This window comes from Cyprinus carpio, chromosome B13 (assembly GCF_018340385.1).
Source record: "Cyprinus carpio isolate SPL01 chromosome B13, ASM1834038v1, whole genome shotgun sequence".
NCBI lineage: Eukaryota > Metazoa > Chordata > Actinopteri > Cypriniformes > Cyprinidae > Cyprinus > Cyprinus carpio.
In genome coordinates this window covers 1,609,284-1,628,590 of record NC_056609.1, presented here as the reverse complement: position 1 = coordinate 1,628,590, position 19,307 = coordinate 1,609,284, and the positions used below count along the sequence as shown (strand labels likewise).

The 19,307-nt window shown below is 37.2% G+C and overlaps 1 protein-coding gene across 3 annotated transcripts; it reads right to left on the bottom strand.

Annotated features, from left to right (window-relative positions):
• Positions 1 to 426: 426 nt before the first annotated feature.
• slc29a3 (solute carrier family 29 member 3) lies at positions 427 to 19,304 on the bottom strand. 3 transcript variants are annotated; one of them, XM_042736215.1, is made up of 8 exons: positions 19,112 to 19,304; positions 18,411 to 18,490; positions 18,187 to 18,296; positions 17,461 to 17,862; positions 14,686 to 14,768; positions 12,340 to 12,566; positions 12,040 to 12,202; positions 427 to 1,002 (listed from the first exon to the last, which is right to left on the bottom strand). In XM_042736215.1, exons 4-8 carry the CDS (start codon positions 17,779 to 17,781, stop codon positions 495 to 497), a joined length of 1,302 nt encoding a protein of 433 aa, XP_042592149.1. In that variant the 5' UTR covers positions 17,782 to 17,862; positions 18,187 to 18,296; positions 18,411 to 18,490; positions 19,112 to 19,304; the 3' UTR covers positions 427 to 494. The 3 variants fall into 3 exon arrangements, with proteins under 3 accessions (XP_042592149.1, XP_042592150.1, XP_042592148.1); XM_042736216.1 differs by having other exon boundaries at positions 18,424 to 18,490; XM_042736214.1 differs by lacking the exon at positions 18,411 to 18,490.
• Between the last annotated feature and the right edge of the window lie 3 nt (positions 19,305 to 19,307).

Here is a 19,307-nt window from a genome sequence, read left to right as displayed (position 1 = left end):
TTTTTTATAATTTGGCCGTGATTGCATTAAATATATGTGTTTGGGAATTTTAAGAATAATCTGCTGAAATGAACGAAATGAGTTGAGAGGGATTCGTTCATTTTGCCGAACGAGATTCAAAGATCCGAATCAGTAAAATGATCCGAACTTCCCTTCATGCAAGGCGGAGATGAGATGAGGTGAGGTGACAATAATAATTTATTACATTAATAGGTCAGGAGTGTGAAATTTTTAAGGTTACTGTATGTTTTTAATTGTCTTAATATTTAATTAACCCTTAAATCACAAAAAAAAATAATAATAATGAAACAAATGTCTTAAAATTACATATTTTGAAATATTTTCTTAAAGATAGTAGACACTGCAGAGGTACATGGTGCATCACAACTATTTTGATTTTATTAAAACAAGCTTTCATTTTGAAAAAGAAAAAAAGGTGACAATTGTATAATGACAGGTTTCTATGATTAATATTTTTAATTATTTATTTGATGTTAGATATGCAATTTTTTTGAAAGTGAAAGTGACAGTGAAATCCCCAGCAGACAGATGAAGACCACGGGGAAGAGGTCATGTGCAAAGAACACATTGTGCAGATGGTACCGGGGCTGATAGTTGCAGAACATGAAGAGAGGAACCAAGGCGGTTCTGGAGACGACCAGCAATGGCAGCATGCGGCTGGTGGGACCCGGCACCTGCAACCAGGCCGTGACCTGGCGGCCGCAGAAGTCTGCAACGTTGTACAGCAGAAAACTAGTCAGAGGCACGAAGTATGTGGTAGCCCAAGGGTTTCCAGAGTCTTTATTCATGGACTGGATTCCCGAGGAAAGAGCAGGGAAAACCATGATGGAGATGAAGAAAACGTAGAAGACGCAGCTGCCCAGAACCCAGGTCTTCTTCAGGATGGGTTTGAGGGGCGGCACGGATCCAGAGGACGAGTCCGAGCGGCTGCTGTGGCTGTTAGACTCACTACAGGGTACAGCAGCTACTTCCATGTAGTATCTGAAAGAGAGTTGGACAGACAGACGCTCTGCTGTTATGATTAGGAATGTCACAAAATACAATTCATAGAGACATTCACTGCGATGAACATATTCTCCCTTCCTGTATTAAAATTTTGTTGTGGGGCCTAAAGTCAAAAATGTTCAGGTGGTGTAACTGTCTGGAAGCTGAAATAAATGGTTTCACTAATTATTTATTTGTTTGTTTGCTTACCAACCATATTTATCAAATCTTTTGTTAGCATTTCTATAAAATAATATGAATATTGTAAAAACTAGTTTTCTGCTTCTGAAATGTTAAAATGTTGTTTAGTCTAAGATGTAACTATCTGAAAACTGAAATGCAGGGTTTCACTAATTGCAGTTATTATTTATTTATTAATATTTATTTAGTAATATTTAGTCACCATTTAGGGTGAAATTCTTAAAAAAAAAAAAAAAAATCTTGCATTACTATTTCTATTAAACACAATAGATTCCTATAAAATAATATGACCTTTGTAAAAACCTGTTTTCCATTTCTGAATTACAATTTTGTTGCGTGGCTCAAAATCAAATGTGTTTAGGTGGTGTCCAGACACTAAATCAATGGTTTCGCTGATAACGATGATTGCATTTATTTACATATATTTTTGGTTTTTAATTTGTTTTATCATTTAAGCTGAAATTTGTTCACAAAATTCAAATCTTTTATAATTTTGTCATTTGTGTTTTGTTTAAAAAGTTGTGTTGTGACTTAGCTAAACTTGTATTAAATAGAAGACCCCCTTAGACCCTCATTGTGTCAAGATTAGACATAGTTTAAGAATAATACTGATTAAATATCTGATATAATACTGCTATTGGTAATTTGGAATATCGTCTGATAATGATCCTTGACCTTTTACATTATATACAGTTAGCAATTCACATTATACACAGTACGTACACACTCTACAACATCGGTCTCAAATTCAGTTCCTGGAGGGCCACAGCTCTGCACAGTTTAGCTCCAGCCAGCTCCAAATCACACCTGGTTGGAAGTTTCTAGTGATCCTGAAGTAGTTGATGAGCTGAATAAGGTGTGTTTGATTAGGGTTCGAGCTAAACTGTGCAGAGCTGTGGCCCTCCAGGAATTGAGTTTGAGACCAATGCTCTACAATATTTACACATATATACACAAAATAAAGCAGGTGCAGCATATTATACATGAACTGGGTACACAAAATGTCAAAATGTGCATTGGATGGAAACCAGTTGGTGTGTGGAGATTCTAAGAAATCCACATGGTGACAGAGATTCTGAGAAGTCCACGTATTTAAATTAAACCCAAGTGTTGTTGAGAGATTCTGAGAAGTCACATACTCAAAATGTGTTCTATTCATAATGATAAGTTTCATTTCAAAAGTTAAAAATTAATATTTCATGGTAGTGATCGGTCTCATATATATATATATTAACAGGTTTCATTTTTATATTCAAAATGTTTTTGGTAAACTTTATGGTATATTTCATATGTAATTTCACAGTATTTCTAACTGCGTAGTCTGTTTTGCATATGAAGTTGAACTGCACGTATTGTTCTTTTGTATCAATATTTCTTAGAATTATCAGTATGATACTTTGAATCTAAAAGAGGAAGAAGTCCAAAATCGAGACATTGACTAGACTATTTTTAAAGGTCAGCTGTTATTAGTGATAGCCAGATGACGACTTATGTCTGGAACAACAGTATATAAGATAGACTCTGCAAGATAGAGTAGGGTTTGACTTTCTGAGACTCTGGTCTTTCTATCTTTTCAGCTCACTTCCTCTTCTTTGGCTTCACTCGACAACTTTTAGACTCAGACTTAGAACTCTTACAGGTTTTTATTCAAATTCAGATACCTTGAAATTCAGATACTTTGATACTTTGATATTTTAATATTTTAATACTTAATATTTTGGTACGTTTGATTCGAACAGAATAATTGTTTGTTTTAATTACAATTGTATTAATGTTTTGATTAATACTGGTTGGGTTCAATCCATCATAAATGGATTGTTATTAAAAATGTACTAACATTGGATTTACATTTTCTATATTTGAAGGTTGTTATTATTATCCAGAACTTTATTTCCAAGTTATGATTTGTTGTTTCTGTTCTCGTCTGAATTGGATTAAATTTTGCATCACCAGTGGTAGCAGATAGATTACTGTATTAAGTGCAGTGTGTACATATGATTGAACTTTATTGTCCAGTCTGTTTTCACAGAGAGGAAATTGTTCTTTGACACTGTAACATACATTCACTGCTTAGAAATCACACCACACATCAACAACACAATTCTATAATTAAACACTGTAAGAAAGAAAAATTAAAAATATCAACAGCCATTCTATTGTTTCAATTAAAATACTGTACGATTCAAGATAATCACTGCCAATGGAAGAAAAGATCTTTTATAGACATTTTTTCTAGCCAAGGGAATTTTTAGTCTACGTCCAGATGGGAGCAATTCAAAAGCAGAGTGAAGAGGATGTGTGTTATCTTTAAAAATCGCAATTGCCATTTTACCCATGAAATGATCGAACAAGCTCTGAAGTGTCACACCTCACGTCACACCTCTGTTTATCAATTTGCACTGGCTACTAATAGCTGCTCGCATAAAATTCAAGGCATTGATGTTTGCATACAAAACCACCACTGGCTCTGCACCCCTTTACCTAAATTCATTACTTCAGACTTATGCGCCATCTAGAAGCTTGCGTTCTGCAAGTGAACGTCGCTTGATTGTGCCATCCCAAAGAAGCACAAAGTCACTTTTATGGACTTTTAAATTAAATGTTCCCTCCTGGTGGAATGACCTACCCAACTCAATCCAAGCAGCTGAGTCCTTAGCCATCTTCAAGAATCGGCTTAAAACACATCTCTTCCATCTTTATTTGACCCTCTAACTTTTGCACTCACTATTCTAATTCTATTAAAAAATAAAATAAAAAAATAACTACCTTTTTAATCTTTTTGTATTCTATCTATTTTCTTTTCATTTATTATACAATTATAAAAAAAAGACCTCTAACACTAGCTTACTCTATTCTTTTTCTATTCTATCTGTTTTCTTTTTATTTATTATATTATTTAAAAGCCCTTGCTACGTATACTGCGTTTAGGCTAACTGAGACTTGTTACAGCACTTGTATATCATTGCTCTTTTGTTGTTTTTGATTGCTTCCATTGTCCTCATTTGTAAGTCGCTTTGGATAAAAGCGTCTGCTAAATGACTAAATGTAAATGTAAATGTAAATGGCTGTTGTATTTGTCCAGTAATCTTATTTGCTTGATTAATTATTTGTGAGAGTTTATTCTTTTGTTTTAATGTTAGATTGCCATACCATGAAACAATATTATATGTGAGAATACTCTCAATCATTGATCGATATAACATAGTTAGGGTCTGCTGACCGATATTAAAGCTTCTCATTTTCCTGAGGAGACCCAGGCGTTGTCGTGCTTTTTTATGAATGTACTCCACATTACTTTCAAAATTAAGTTTCTCATCTATAATTGTACCCAAATATTTAAAATTCGAGACCTGCTCTACAGTTTTTTCCTTTATGACAACTGGTTTATATTCAGATACGGTATCTACTCTTTTCAACTGATTTCCCAAACATAGCTCTTTTGTCTTTTCAATATTAAGTTGTAAAAAGCTACTCTCAAACCAACAGATAATACTGTCAATGTACTCGAAATATGAGGTGCAGTTCATTTCTTTCTGACATGAAACCAATGCCATATCATCGGCATATTTTATAAGGGTAAGGTTATCGTCATTGCACTTCAGTTCATTTATGTATACGGAAAAAAGTATTGGAGACAGTACACATCCCTGAGGTACCCCAGTATCTAAAACCAAGCAATCCGACATAACATTATTAACACAAACTCGCTGAGGGCGACCTTTTAAATACTCCTTAATCCATAAAATCATCCAACTACTAGCACCTAACTCATAGAGGCGCTTTAAAAGAAGATGAGGTTGGACAGTATTAAAAGCGGATGAGAAATCCATGAAGAGTATTCGAACATAGGAATTTGAATTATCTAGATGATTTTGAACCTTATTTAAAAGAGTGAGAGAGGCATCCACAGTGCTCCTATTTGCCTGATAGGCAAATTGCATGGGGTCTATGCATGTCTCGATTTGGGATAACAGTTCCTTACATACTATGCGCTCCATACATTTACACAGAATAGATGTGAGTACGATTGGGCGAAAGTCTTTGAGAGATATTGCATTAGGTATTTTCGGCACCGGGATGACAATGGAATTCTTCCAGGCTAATGGTACAAAACCATTGTCCAGGAAGATTTGAAATAACCTTGTACACACATGTCCAAGTTGTGCTGCACATTCTTTCAGGACTTTCCCCTTCAGGCCATCTGGGCCAGGTGCCTTATACGGTTTAATTTTATGAAGCACTGTGACAACCTCCCTCTCCTGTATAATCATAGGCTGTGATTGAGTCATGGTCATCATTAATGCATTACTTACAGACAAATCATCATCATTACAATCATCATCAAATCGTGAATAAAAAATATTAAGATTATTTGCAAGACAATGAGGGTCTTCATGTTTTTGAACTCTTTTCTTTTGTCTGCCCATCATTGTATTCAAACCCTTCCTTGCATCTCTTACATTCCCTGTTTTTAATTTCTCTTCAACATTCTCTTTATATTCATTCTGTGCATCTTTTATCTTACGTTTTACTGCTTTGTTTAACTCTTTTACTTTCTGCTGATCATTCTGCAAGAAGGCAATTTGGTTGTCAATCGCCTCCGTCAGCCATGTCTCCGTAATGCAGATCAGGTTAGCTCTTTTAAAGTCTCTGTTATATTTCACCAATGCTGTAAGTTCAAGCATTTAATTTTGAAGCGAACAAGCATTAGTTAAAGTTATTGTAGGAAGAGGAAACCGACTGCCGCGAGATTTAAGTCTGTTACGGATTCCGCCTCTAGAGCCCCTCCGTTTTATTTTCTTCTTTCTATTTGTTGTGTGGATGGAACAAACTATTTCGGAAGGTTCATGAAAGAACTTTGGTGGGGTTCAAACATTGTGTCGGAATCTCAACAGATCTTCGCGGCTGTAAATCATTGTCCTCATTAGTCCGTTGTTCCTTAGATTTCCCGAATCCACTCCATCTCCCAACGCAGACACACAGTCTATAGCGCATTTTAGAATCCAGAACACAACGATTATCTTAAAAAGCATATTGCTTTTAAAACGTGGACTGTTTAAACAGTTTAAAGCAAACACACGAGCATACCAGCGTCTGGGGTCAGCACTTGCGCATGCGCCCCCGTCTAGTCCAGTATAGTCCAGTATTGAACTGTGTTGGAGTTAAAGTGCAGTGTGTGGCACTGATATGTACAGTGTGCAGATTATGATATGTACACTCATCTGTTAACCCTGCCAAGGCTTGTTTACCAAGTGTGTGGAAAAGAGTTTATTGCTTTATTCTTTTCCAACTTATTCCAGAAATGGGAATGGACCACAAACATTCATGTATGTACGTATGTACAGTACTGTTTCAAAGTTTGGGGTTCTTAAGTTTATTTTTGTTTTTTGTTAATGAAGTCTCTTATATTTGATCAAAAATACAGTAAGCTGTAAGTAACAAGAAAGCTGAATTTTCAGCATCATTACTCCAGTCTTCATTGTCACATGATCATTGATTGATCACAGAAATCATTCTAATATGCTGATTTGCTGCTCATGAAGCATTTATTATTAATATCAATGTTGAAAACAGCTGTAAAGTCTGACTGATCGATTGATTGAAAACTGTGATACATTTTTTCAGGATTCTTTGATGAATAGAAAGTTCAAAAGAACAACATTTATTTGAGATTAAAATATTAATAATAATACTATGAAAAAGAAGACTCTTTGCCTCGCACTGCCAGCAGCTTACATTCCGGAGATGGAAAACACAGCTGCCTACATTCAAACAGACAAGAAAGAAAATGCCTTTTGTGGAATCTACTTGCTGCATGAACTGCCTCAGAGTCCTACAAAGGATTGCGGTTCTTGAAACAAAGTTATATGCTGGACTTCCAAAACAGGCGGAACACACAGCAGATCGTCATCACGGACCCCCTCAGCATACAGCCAGTGAGTCCTGTGAATCTAGTGAATCTAAACAGTTAATACCAAGTGTAGAGAATAGAGATGTAACGATTCACTCAACTCATGATTCGTTTCGATTCAATTCACGATTCGATACACTTTTTTTTTTTTTTTTTAAAAAAAGATATTTAAGACAAATTATGAATTAAATGTGTCCTTTTATTATTGCTTGGACAAAATGCTGTACATTTCTTTATGAAATTGAAATATAAGTATAATAATATACTAATATAGCACTTGCATATTATTGCTCTTTTGTTGGTTTTGATTGCTTCTATTGTCCTCATTTTTATACTTTGGATAAAAGCGTCTGCTAAATGACTAAATTTAAATAGAATGTAAATATAAATAACAAAACTAAATTGAAATTTTAAAACAAGCCCCAAATCAAATAAATAATAACACAAATAAAATAATTATCTTCATTTAAACAAAATAAGGCTTTGTCTGTGCTCTTTCCATTTAAAATCAGAGGCAACCACTGCATTTTAATCATGATCCAAACAAAGATGCTGCATACATGCAACATGAGCAGTTTTTAATTTAAATTAGATTGTATAATTTAAAAATTTTGAAGCAAAAACAGAATGGTTTGACTTCAGTTTTGTGAAACTATACATAAAAATATCTGCATGAAACAGCGGACGTGCTGAATGAGACACAGATTCACTCTCTGCCAGCAGGTGGAGCTTAAAGCGTTTCCCTGGATTCTGCTGTAAACAAAGCAGCGCTGCACTTATGAACTTTAATATGCATTATACAGAGGCAAGATGAAAAGAAAAATACCATCTAAACTTTTCTAAAGACAGTAAGTCCCCCTCAGACATACATTCATATAAACTCTTACTCCTAAATGAAACGCAATTTGTTTAGCATCTCAACCGATTAGAATCGTCACATATTTTAATCGATTTTCAACTGGCTCGCAGTTAATCGTTATATCCCTCGTAGAGGCACAAGCCGAAACTGATCGACACACTAATCGATGGCACAACAGGAAGCAAGACCCAAAGGCACTCGAGACATCAGATTGTCCCGAGTTTCTCATATTGCTGCGGTAGCATGCTCTACCCCAGATACAGCTATGACAAGGCTTGCAAACACTGGTATTTTACCACCCCTATACACATTGAGAACAGATTTGAAGCTTTAACGAATGTGGGTGAGGAATCCCCAAATGAGTTTGAACATGGATCATATCAGCCAGCAGCTAACCTCGCTACTAACAGGTGCTCAAGTTCGAGCAGACAGCGCCAATCAGATGAGCCCATGCAGGACTCTGATAGTGGGTAACTTTATTATCAGAAACATCAATAGCAGGATTACAACTACATGCTGCTTTCCTCAAGCAACTGTCTCTGATATGAACAAGGAACTTTGGAACATTCTAATAAAGCACAAGACTGCAAATCGGATCATCAACCAGTCAGAACTCCTTCAGAAAGATTTCAGTGAACTCTTTGAAACACTTTGAAGACTTGAAGTTCAGTCGTTCATCAGTGGACCACTCCCAGAAAGGGGAACTAACTGTTTTCACGGCTTCTTGGGCTGAATACATGGCTACAATGAACCTGCAGTATAAAAGGAGTATAAAAGTATAAAAGGAGTCAACTTCATCGACAACTTCAATCTTTTCTGGGGCCATAGACAACTGTTTAAACCGGATGGCATCCACTCAAACTAACTTGGTGCAAGAGTGCTAAAGGACAATATCCATTTCTCTCTCAGCCATCCTTCAGTAGTGTGTGCCAATCCACTCAACCTGAATGGCACACACACACCTGGAACAACAGGACTTCATATCAGCTTCCGAGTCATATCAGCTTCCCACAAGGACACTGATAACACCACGCAGCCACAACAAGCACTGCTCATCTACAAAATCCCGGCTGAGCCCTGCCCACAGAACTCATCACAGACAGACTGTGATATATCAGAAGAGCTCCAAGACTCAGCATCCAAGGACAACTTACTGGAAAACAGCCAGGGAAGCCAGGGCAACATATCACAGCCACCGGAAACACCAGACACATTATCCCTCTCTCCAGCATCTCCACTTCTAAGCTTCTCTCAGAAAATTGAGGAACTGGTGTATGCTGGGAGCAAACTCTCCCACTCTTTCGCTGCAAGCCCCCAGATATCAACTAAAAAAACAGCAGGCCCCCCAGCCACCAAAGCCTGTGGGCCCAGCTCATCCTCCTCCTGTGAGAGCTCTCCGGCCGCTGCCACAACACCTGGGCCCAAACTGTCCTCCATCTGCTGTAGGTGAATCAAAAACAACTGATAGCAGCTCTCAGTGATATGTGTCGGGTCCCCGCTATGATAGCAGCAACATTCACAAATGTTTACAGAACAAGCGGGAACCCAGTGTGCCTGCAGCTTTCTCTATTTCTGTTTTATCATGTGATAGAAAGTCTAAGGCCTTCTCAAGCCGTATGGCTGACCCATCTAATCTGCGGCCTATTATGCATCAAACTAAGATTGCTGTAGGAACAAAAAGTAATGCCATCAAGTTAGCAAGTGTCATTTGGTCAATACTTGTCTTTTGAATATCTAGGGATTGTGCTGAAAGGTGCTCCACGCATTCTGTTTATCATTATTACTACCTTATAAACAGTTAAATGTTCCCCACTTTATGCAATAAAAATGTGCAATATCCTTATATTTATTTGTTACCACCTCCATCCTAATACATCCCTGCATTTCACTATATTCTATTCCATTCTGTGATCTATAGCACCACTGTTCATACAATATATTCATTTTTCAATATTTGTCTATTTATATTTACATATGTGTATTTATTTATTTTTTTATTTTTTTTTGTGGTCCATGTGTTGTTGTTGTCTCTGTGTACTTGAAGCCCATGTCACTAAAACAAATTCCTTGTATGTGCAAGCATACTTGGCAATAAAGCTCTTTCTGATTCTGATTATTTACAGGCCTCCAAAATAATCTCCTCCTGTAATCAGCATACTATCATCTCAAAAACATTGCTAGAATTAGACGTTTTGTTTCCAGTCAAGACTTGGAGAAACTTGTTTATGCCTTTATCACCAGCAGGGTGGACTATTGTAATGGTCTCCTCACCGGCCTTCCCAAAAAGACCATTAGGCAGCTGCAGCTGATCCAGAACACTGCTGCCATTTCTGACTAGAACCAGAAAATCTGAGCATATCACACCAGTCCTCAGGTCCTTACACTGACTTCCAGTTACATTTAGGATTGATTTTAAAGTAATTTTACTTGTTTATAAATCACTCAATGATGTAGGACCAAAATATACTGCAAATATGTTCACTGAATATAAACCTAACAGAGCACTCACATCATTAGGATCGAGTCAGTTAGAAATACCAAGGGTTCACACAAAACTAGGGGAGTCCGCCTTTAGTTACTATGCCTCCCGCAGCTGGAATCAGCTTCCAGAAGAGTTCAGATGTGCTAAAACATTAGTCACATTTAAATCTGTTTAGCTGTGCATTTATTGAATGAGAACTGTGCTACATCCGAACTAATTGAAATGTTTTTTATGTATAGTCATTTTCTATTTTTAACAGTTTTAAATTCATTTTAAAACAATTTTTAAATAATTTTAAATTCCTTGTTTTATTGTGATTATTTTTTATGATTATTTTACTTCCTTTTATGTAAAGCACTTTAAATTACCATTGTGTATGAAATGTGCTATATAAATAAACTTGCCTAGCCTTTCCTTTGTAATATCATACATTTCTTTACTGTCAGTTTTGATCAATTTAATGCATGCATGCCAAATAAAATCCCCCCCCCCCCAAAAAAAACAAAACAAACAAAAACAACAACAACACCACCAACATCAATCAATCAATCAATCAGTTGTACACCAAACTTTTTAAAGGTAGTGTAACCAAACCATGAACCAAATGAATATATTCAGAATGACAGCATTATTTTCATTACTGAACAGAATAGAAATCAATGATAGGTTCTTGAAAGTAAGGATTTGCAAGCAATGATTTACACAAAACAAATGTGATTCGCTTGCATTATTGTTTAAATCATTTCTTATGATTTAATCAAGTAATAATTTAACGACAATAAATTTTCTTTAAGTTTTATGTCAGAAATGCAGCGCTCTAGTGCCACTTAACGGTGACTCTGAGTATTGCATTTACATCAATAACTTTCATCATCATATACTCACCCCATTGTTATTCTAAAACCTTTTAAAGCTTTCTACTGTTGAACAAAGGAGATATTTCACAGAATCTCCAAGATGCCTTTTTTCTGCACAATGATTTTTGAATCTGAATAATATTTGACAGCTGTTCTTCATACAGTTATATCAAATGGTTTTAGACGATTAGGAATATAATACCAAAGTCACATGGACTGTAATTATACGCCCTTGTCTCTTTTATTACATTTCAGGTGCTTGAAAGAGTCTCCTTTCAATGTCATTGTACTGGAAAAGAGATTCTGCTACACTTCTCCTTTTGTGAATGACAGCGCACATCAAGCCGTGTTTGGTGGATGTAGGATTTTGAAAGATCCCTAACTCAAGCATATAAAAATAGTATGTTGACACATCAGCAACTGCTGATCTCTACATCACAACTGTGTCACGAAACTGAGGTTTGACCCCAGACCACAGATGAAACTCATAGATTCACTACCAGCACCACACTTCCCCTTTCAGCTCGTCTTTCAACAAAGAGCTTTGTCAATATCACGTGGCGAGGTTTTTATATGGTAAATATTCATGAGATAAACAGAAGAAAATAATGCTCCTTTTGTATTTGTGGAGGAAAATTCATAACGGCTATCAAGCGTTATATTGCAATGGTAGAAATGTCATACCTTTACTGGGTTTGTGCTACATGCAAGCAAACTCGCTCACCTTGAGTAAGACAGTCTGGGCAGCAGCAGGTACATGAGGATACAGACAAGAGTGAAGATGTCGGCTGTGATGAAATACACCAGCGCACTCTCGGTCACGTCACTCGAGGCAGCCAGGTCTACTATTGATGCCAATGCACTCAAAGTGCCACCCATGGCCTGACCTGAAGACAAAAGACACACGCTTAGTCTTGTGGCTCCACTGTATGTTGTGCCGTTGGCTGTTTTTTGAGATGAATAGCACCGATTTCCTTTCAGTCAACTCAAGAGGATGAACACTTACTGGAAAATGTATTGGTACCTGAAATGATTGCTTGAGATATCCTCATTGGAAAGTGGCCACTGATACCGAACACACTGCCAGAGAAGATGTTGGACGCCCCACTGACCAGCGCCACACTGGCCAGCGTTCCCCCAAAAAACTGCATCCTACAGCCAGACATGTCCACTTTCACCAGCACTGTGGTCACCACAAACACAACCAAGATCACCAGGAGAGAGAACATTATCCGCACCTGAGAGGAAAACCTGAAAGAGATACAAAGGCCAGTGTGAAAAACGTTCGAGTCGAGACAGCTGATGGAATTAAAATCCAACATTTGCATGTTTTTAAAGGGGTCATAAACAGAGAACTTGATCTTTTTATATATCAGAGGTCACATTCTTTAAGTTTCAGAACTCAAGACTTTCTTGTTACTCTAAAAACAGCTTATATTGAAGCCAATCTGCCAAAACGACAAGAATGTGCCACTTTACGATGTAACAGTGGATAAGCACCGCCTCCGCAGAAGAAAATCAACACCTGCTTCTACATCACTGTCTATTTAGCCCTGCTCACAGTCACAGATTCACGCACATATTAGGTAAATGACAAGAGCAGCGAACACAGTTCTACACAGAAACCAAACTATAAACTATATTTGATGAACTTTATTTTTAATGAAGTGCCAGACCACGTCAGTAAAAACTTCGGATTCGTTTACAAAAAAAAAATTAAGGCTATACAATAATATAGCACAATAATGCTATACATTATTTGCATCACCAACTAACGCCTCCGCAGAAGAAACTAATCACTGGCTCAAAATAAACTAACCAATTTCTTAACCACCACCTCCCAATTCACTAATCATTGGCTGCACCTCCACTTGCCAATTTTTTAATTATTATCTCTTTTTTTGCAGAGTAGGCTTGTTGACATGCTGTTAAAGCTCCTGGAGTGGTCTGCAGAGAGTTACAGGTTAACATCAATGCAGAGGGTGAACACTGAAATATTTCTGTCATCCAGTTTGTATGATCCAGCCGCTCATCCCAATCCAGTTAGTCTTCACACAAAACAGCAGTGTGTCCATCAAGCAGCTTGTTTTTACCATACCTGCTGGCCACAGACGTCTTATTTACAACTCGTCTTGACTCTTTAAAATTAGACTCCAGTGTTCACAACAAAACCACAAAAAAGGGAAGTCTGGAGACAAACATGTAATGTTTGAAAATGGACACAGTGAGGCTTTATTCTCTGAGAGCACAGGAATGGGCAACAGTTACAAAGGTACCACAGTACACTTGAACAGGACTCTGTGTGTGTGCAGACTGATTCAATTGAGGCTCAGCCAGAGATGCTTTGATTGTGCTGCACATGAAGTTGCAAACTCTTTTTGGTTTTTATTGGAAGACAAACTAGCACTTCAGTATAGGGACCAATTGTCACTATTAACTAGGTGCTTATTAGCATGCCTATTATTAACATATTATTAGTACTTATAAAGCACATATACTGCATGACCATATTCTACATCCCTAATACCTAAACTTAACAACTACCTTACTAACTATTGATAAGCAGCAAATTAGGAGTTTATTGAGGCAAAAGTCGTAGTTAATGGTTTATTGATGAGAACTGGACCTTAAAGGAACACTCCACTATTTATTTTTTTTTTTTTTTCAAAAATAGGCTCATTTTCCAATTCCCATAGAGATAAACAGTTGATTTTTACAGTTTTTGAATCCATTCGGCCGATCTCCGGTCTGGCGGTAGCACTTTTAGCTTAGCTTAGCATAGATCACTGAATCTGATTAGACCGTTAGCATCTCGCTCAAAAATGAACAAAGAGTTTCGCAATTTTTCCTATTTAAAACTTGACTCTTTTCGTGTTCCACTGTTTTTAGTACACAATGTTACTACAAAAGAGTCAAGTTTTAAATAGGAAAAATTGCAAAACTCTTTGTTCATTTTTGAGCGAGATGCTAATCAGACGGTCTAATCAGATTCAATGATCTATGCTAAGCTAATATGGTAAAACTTAATTGTTTAACTCTAGGGGAGTTGGAAAATGAGCCTATTTTCGAAAATAGTGAAGTGTTCCTTTAAAATAAAGTGTGACCAATGGTTCTTTGTTAGCGTCAATGGTTCCATAAAGAACCTTTCACATCCATGGAAGCTTCCAATGCACAAAAGGTTCTTCAGATTATTGGAATTATTTGTTCACTGAAAGTTTCTTTGGGGAACCCAACATGTTTCTTCTATGGCATCGCTGCAAAAACCCCCTTTTGGAACCTTTATTTTTAACAGCATTTGAAATCATAACTCACCTGTTCTGACTGGATAATATGGAAAGTGAATTGTATATGTGTTTTGTGTTTCTTTTACCTGTTGACCAGGAGGTAGTTGAGGATGAGACACAACACAGAAGGAAGAGTGGAAGCAATGGCGATGTAACTCTCAAAGTAGTCCTGCACACCAGACCAAAAAAAAAAGCATAAGTGTATATGTACTCCTAATACATGTAGCACAAACAGTGATGTAAGTGACAATGCCAGTCATTATTGCTAAATAACACATATTTTATAAATAAATGGGCATGATATATTGAGTTCTTTTATTATGTAATAATAATGAGTGCAGACTGATAAAAGATGAACAGCCACAGAGCAATGTTTTCCTGAACCAACAGTTAATTATACAGTTAGTTTGAGGTCGATATACCCACACATATCTGATCGCAGAATACCACAGTTGACCAATCAGAGTCAAGTATTTCAAAGAGCATTCAAATGCAGCTTTCATTTTATTTCAGATTGTGGCTGATTACCCGCCTGCTATGTCACATCGTTTGATAAGATCGTTTCTGTTTCCAAATATTTTTGGGGAGATCCTATGTACAATGAATGTTAATTTCAGCAATTGTACGTATGTTTCGTTTACTGTCATTATTTGTGTTATATGTGTATTGACTTTGTATTAGTCACCTCGAGATGTCGGCCACTGAAAACTCACTCTTTAGACAGAAAAATACGCTTTTCATCTAAAAAGTCATAAGCAGTGCTTGAGTTTTTATTTATTTGTTTATTTCTCACCTAAATATGAAAATGATGTTATCATTTACAAAATATTTTGAAGAACGTTGGTAACCAAACAGTTTTGGTTGCCTTCGACTTCTATTGTATGAACAAAAACTACTGAGACTTTCCTCAAAATATCTTCTTTTAAAGTCCACGGTGCAAACAAAGTCTTACAACATCAGGAGGGTGTAAAAGTCATCATTTACTAACCCTCAAGTTGCTCCCAATCAAACAATAATTTGAAAAAAGTTTGGGAAGCAAACAGTTGCAGGTCTCCACTGACCCACTGAAGAAAATACTATGAAAGTCAAAGGGGATCAGAAACTGTTTGGTTACAAACATTATCCAGAATGTCTTCTTTTGTGTTCAACTGGAGAAAGAAACTCATACATGTTTGGAACAACTTGAGGCTGAGTCAATGAAGGCAGAATTTTTATTTTTGGGTGAACTATCCCTTTAATTATCATAAATGAAATGACAAAAGGACATGCTTTAAAAGAGTCTCATAAAATGATCCGCTTTCACTCTCAGCATTTCCTGTCCTGTCGGATAAAACCAAAGACTGGGCAGAAGTGAGAGTGACAAACAGAAAATGATTATTAAATCAATACACATGCACTTCTAATGACTTTAATCTTATTATCAAAAATAACCAGATTTCTGTTTATGACAACTAAAAACATTTATTGATTCCAATAAAAGAACCCATTCAAAGACCTGATGGTTTTTCTTCACGGTTAAAATATTGTGGTCTGCCTTTGCCACCCTTGCAACCAAGAGGGAAATACAAACATAAAAGCAGTATCCCAGGACGCACCTCGGCCTATTTAGAAACAAACATGAAAGAGCAGCCAGTGGCCATAATCACATCAATTCTAAAGGTCAAGAAGGAAAGAAACAGCAGACTAACACTATAAAACACAAACTCATGTCACTATCAGAAGAGGACAGATTCTACCCAGTAACTAACTCTAGAACACACTAAAGGAGCAAAAGAGAGCCTGTGCTTCTGCATATGAAAGGAACCTCAGTTCTGTCAAATATCACAAGACCTTGAGAATGCTGGGGTGAGCAGAAAGTGCAGAAACATGTTGTGACTGCTTTAAATAACTGTCCAGCATGCTAACAAGTAGGTGACACTCATGCATTCTGTGTCATCTGACACACTTTAGCAACAGCTGGCACATGACTGCGCAATGTATGGTGTATGACTTACTATTCTTCAAAGCTGCACTGTGCCTTATTTGGGTCATTTTTACAGGGAAAAAAAACACTTAAAAAATGCTACAATAAAATCCTGTCAATTGGCTTACTGTAAGTTACCAGGAAAAATCTGTAAATGGTTTACAATCACATTAAATTCAATCATATTGTAAAATACTTTCAAATGTAGAGTGTTTGGAAGTAAAAAGTATGTATTACTACATAAGTTAAGGGGAAAAAAACCCACAGAACTCGTCACATATGATTGTATTTCATTTATGCTTCTTCTCAATGTACAGTAGGGAGTTTTGTTTCGTGTGCGTTACCCTGATAGTGTTTTGTGTTTGTGTGTGTGACCCTCTGCACTGTGTTTTATGGACAGGCCACAGATGAACTCTGATTTCTGTTTTACCACCTGCATTATTGTCGTGGTTATCAGTACATTTCACAGTAAAACGTAGATTTTGTTACTTCAAGCAGATTTGTAAATTAATATTTTATACAACTATAAGTTGTCAAATATACAGGCACAAATATGCCATGCCTTAACAACTAAAATAGCATTACCCCCCGTTTTTTTTGACATAAGATGAGAAAGCATTGTAGCATAAACCATTCTATCACTAACAATACAAAAACTAACAATACAAAACCTAAATCTTAAACAATTTAATTTGAATAATAGAAAAGCGAACGCTTCAATACTTTTATTGTATACCATTTACGTTTAATGCCTAATCATTTCATCAACAGAACATTTAAACAGAGACTACGGAAGATGAAAGATCTGATGCGCAGGATGCTGATGTTTTTGATGCTGTCAAAATAAAAGCCTCTGTAAATTACAAATAAAAGCGTAGTAATTTGTTGAGACACTTACACTGAGGTCATTGTGAGGTTCCTCTTGAGCGGAGGGACTGGAGTTGTTACTGAGCTTGTAGAGCCAGTACTGTTTGGCTGTGATGAACACATTCCAGGGCAGCAGAGAGCCGATGCCCATCAGAAAGAAGATGATGTACACCAGATTGTAAGAGTCCTCCGGGCAGTGACGAGCCGCCAGGGACCCCGCAGCCTGCTGTCGGGAGAGCAACGGTGAAGAGTCGTCCCCAGACGCCGCACCCTCAGAACTCTCTTCGTCACACATGGAGGAGGGAATGTAAGAGGAGTTCACGCTGGCCTGGAGAGACTGCTGACCATCCATCCTCAAAGAGACGGGACGGAGGGAGAGAAATGGAGGGATCCAGGGGACTGTATATGCGAGGGTGACCAGGAGAAACTAATGCTGGAGAAGAGAGAAAAAGATCAAAATCATCACTGGAAATAATCAACAAATGCATTCAGAGGTGGACACCTAATGATTAAACCAAATCATTTGGATAACAAACTCTGCCTCAGGCATTTCAGAAGTTGTCTGCCGTTTAGTCCAGTTGTGCCCACACTGGTTTAAAAAGTAACAGCATGCCTCACCTTCGCATGTCACATGATTTACCGTATCATACATGTCCGTGCTTCCCTTGGCAAGCACCACTAATAAAGAGGAAGGAATTTCAAAGAGCTAGAAACCACTAGAAACACAGAGCTCATGAAAAACAGCTTTCGAACTCACTAGAATGTTGTGAGATTATCGCCTGTCTGCTCTTAAAATCTGTGTGCCATCCTGGAGACGCTGTCCACTCAGATCCCAAAGAAAGAAGTAAACACTCAGGACTCACAACGCTGCAAGAGACAGAGAGAGACCATAATATGTGAGAAAACACCTCCGAGTACGCCGAATTTCACACCGGTACAAAAAGAGCATGTGACAGTCTGGAATAAGTGCTGATGCCTTACATGCATCGCTTACACTAATCACAACACGCTCCTGTACTCTCCTCGGTCACATGACACCAGACTGACGTCTACCTAGGAGACTACAAACATACACACTGTGTTATTGACAAGCTCCGCTCTCTAAAATACAGCTGATAATATAACGTTTTTTGGGTGGATTTTAAATAAATATTGCGTAAAATACGTGTTCATTTCAATTCAGCATTATTCTTCATTTTATTTGCTAGCATTACACAGGATTATATAAATTGCCCATCGATCACTGTGCTTTGTAGACCTACAATAAAATAAACAAACAAGCACTGTACACTCACTGATAGTTCCTGTGGTAAACATGACCACTATAGGGGTTTATGCAGAGTTGTTAGAAAGATAAGATATCAATACAAAAAAAAGCACTGTGGTGGTACCATGGCACACTGATGGTGATAGTAATGTCATGGTAATTTGGTATATATACCATTACTATGGGACTGAATGATTACCATACACATGTACTCCAGAGAATACTTTACAATATAGACACCAGAACATAAAAGGTTATTGATGCTCTTTCCTTTAGATATAAAGGAGTTCTCAGTTTCAGAGGTTTCTCCTAAATTACTCATGAGAAAACAATCATTTACTAATGAATCAATTCAAAGCTGCTGAACTGGATGAAACTGTGAACTGTGACAGCGCTTCTGAATTTAGAAACTCACCACTAGCTCGATTTTAGCTGAATTCATCCTTCTCACCGTACACCTTCTGCACTGACAGACGATAACAGCACACTGTCAGGAGACATGGTGACTATGTAGGCATCGAGTGACTTACACGACACGAACTGTGCATGTATTAGGCAGAGGTGGTATTTTTCGGCTGATGGTGGCAGGCTTCAAATTAAAAGCCTCGAGG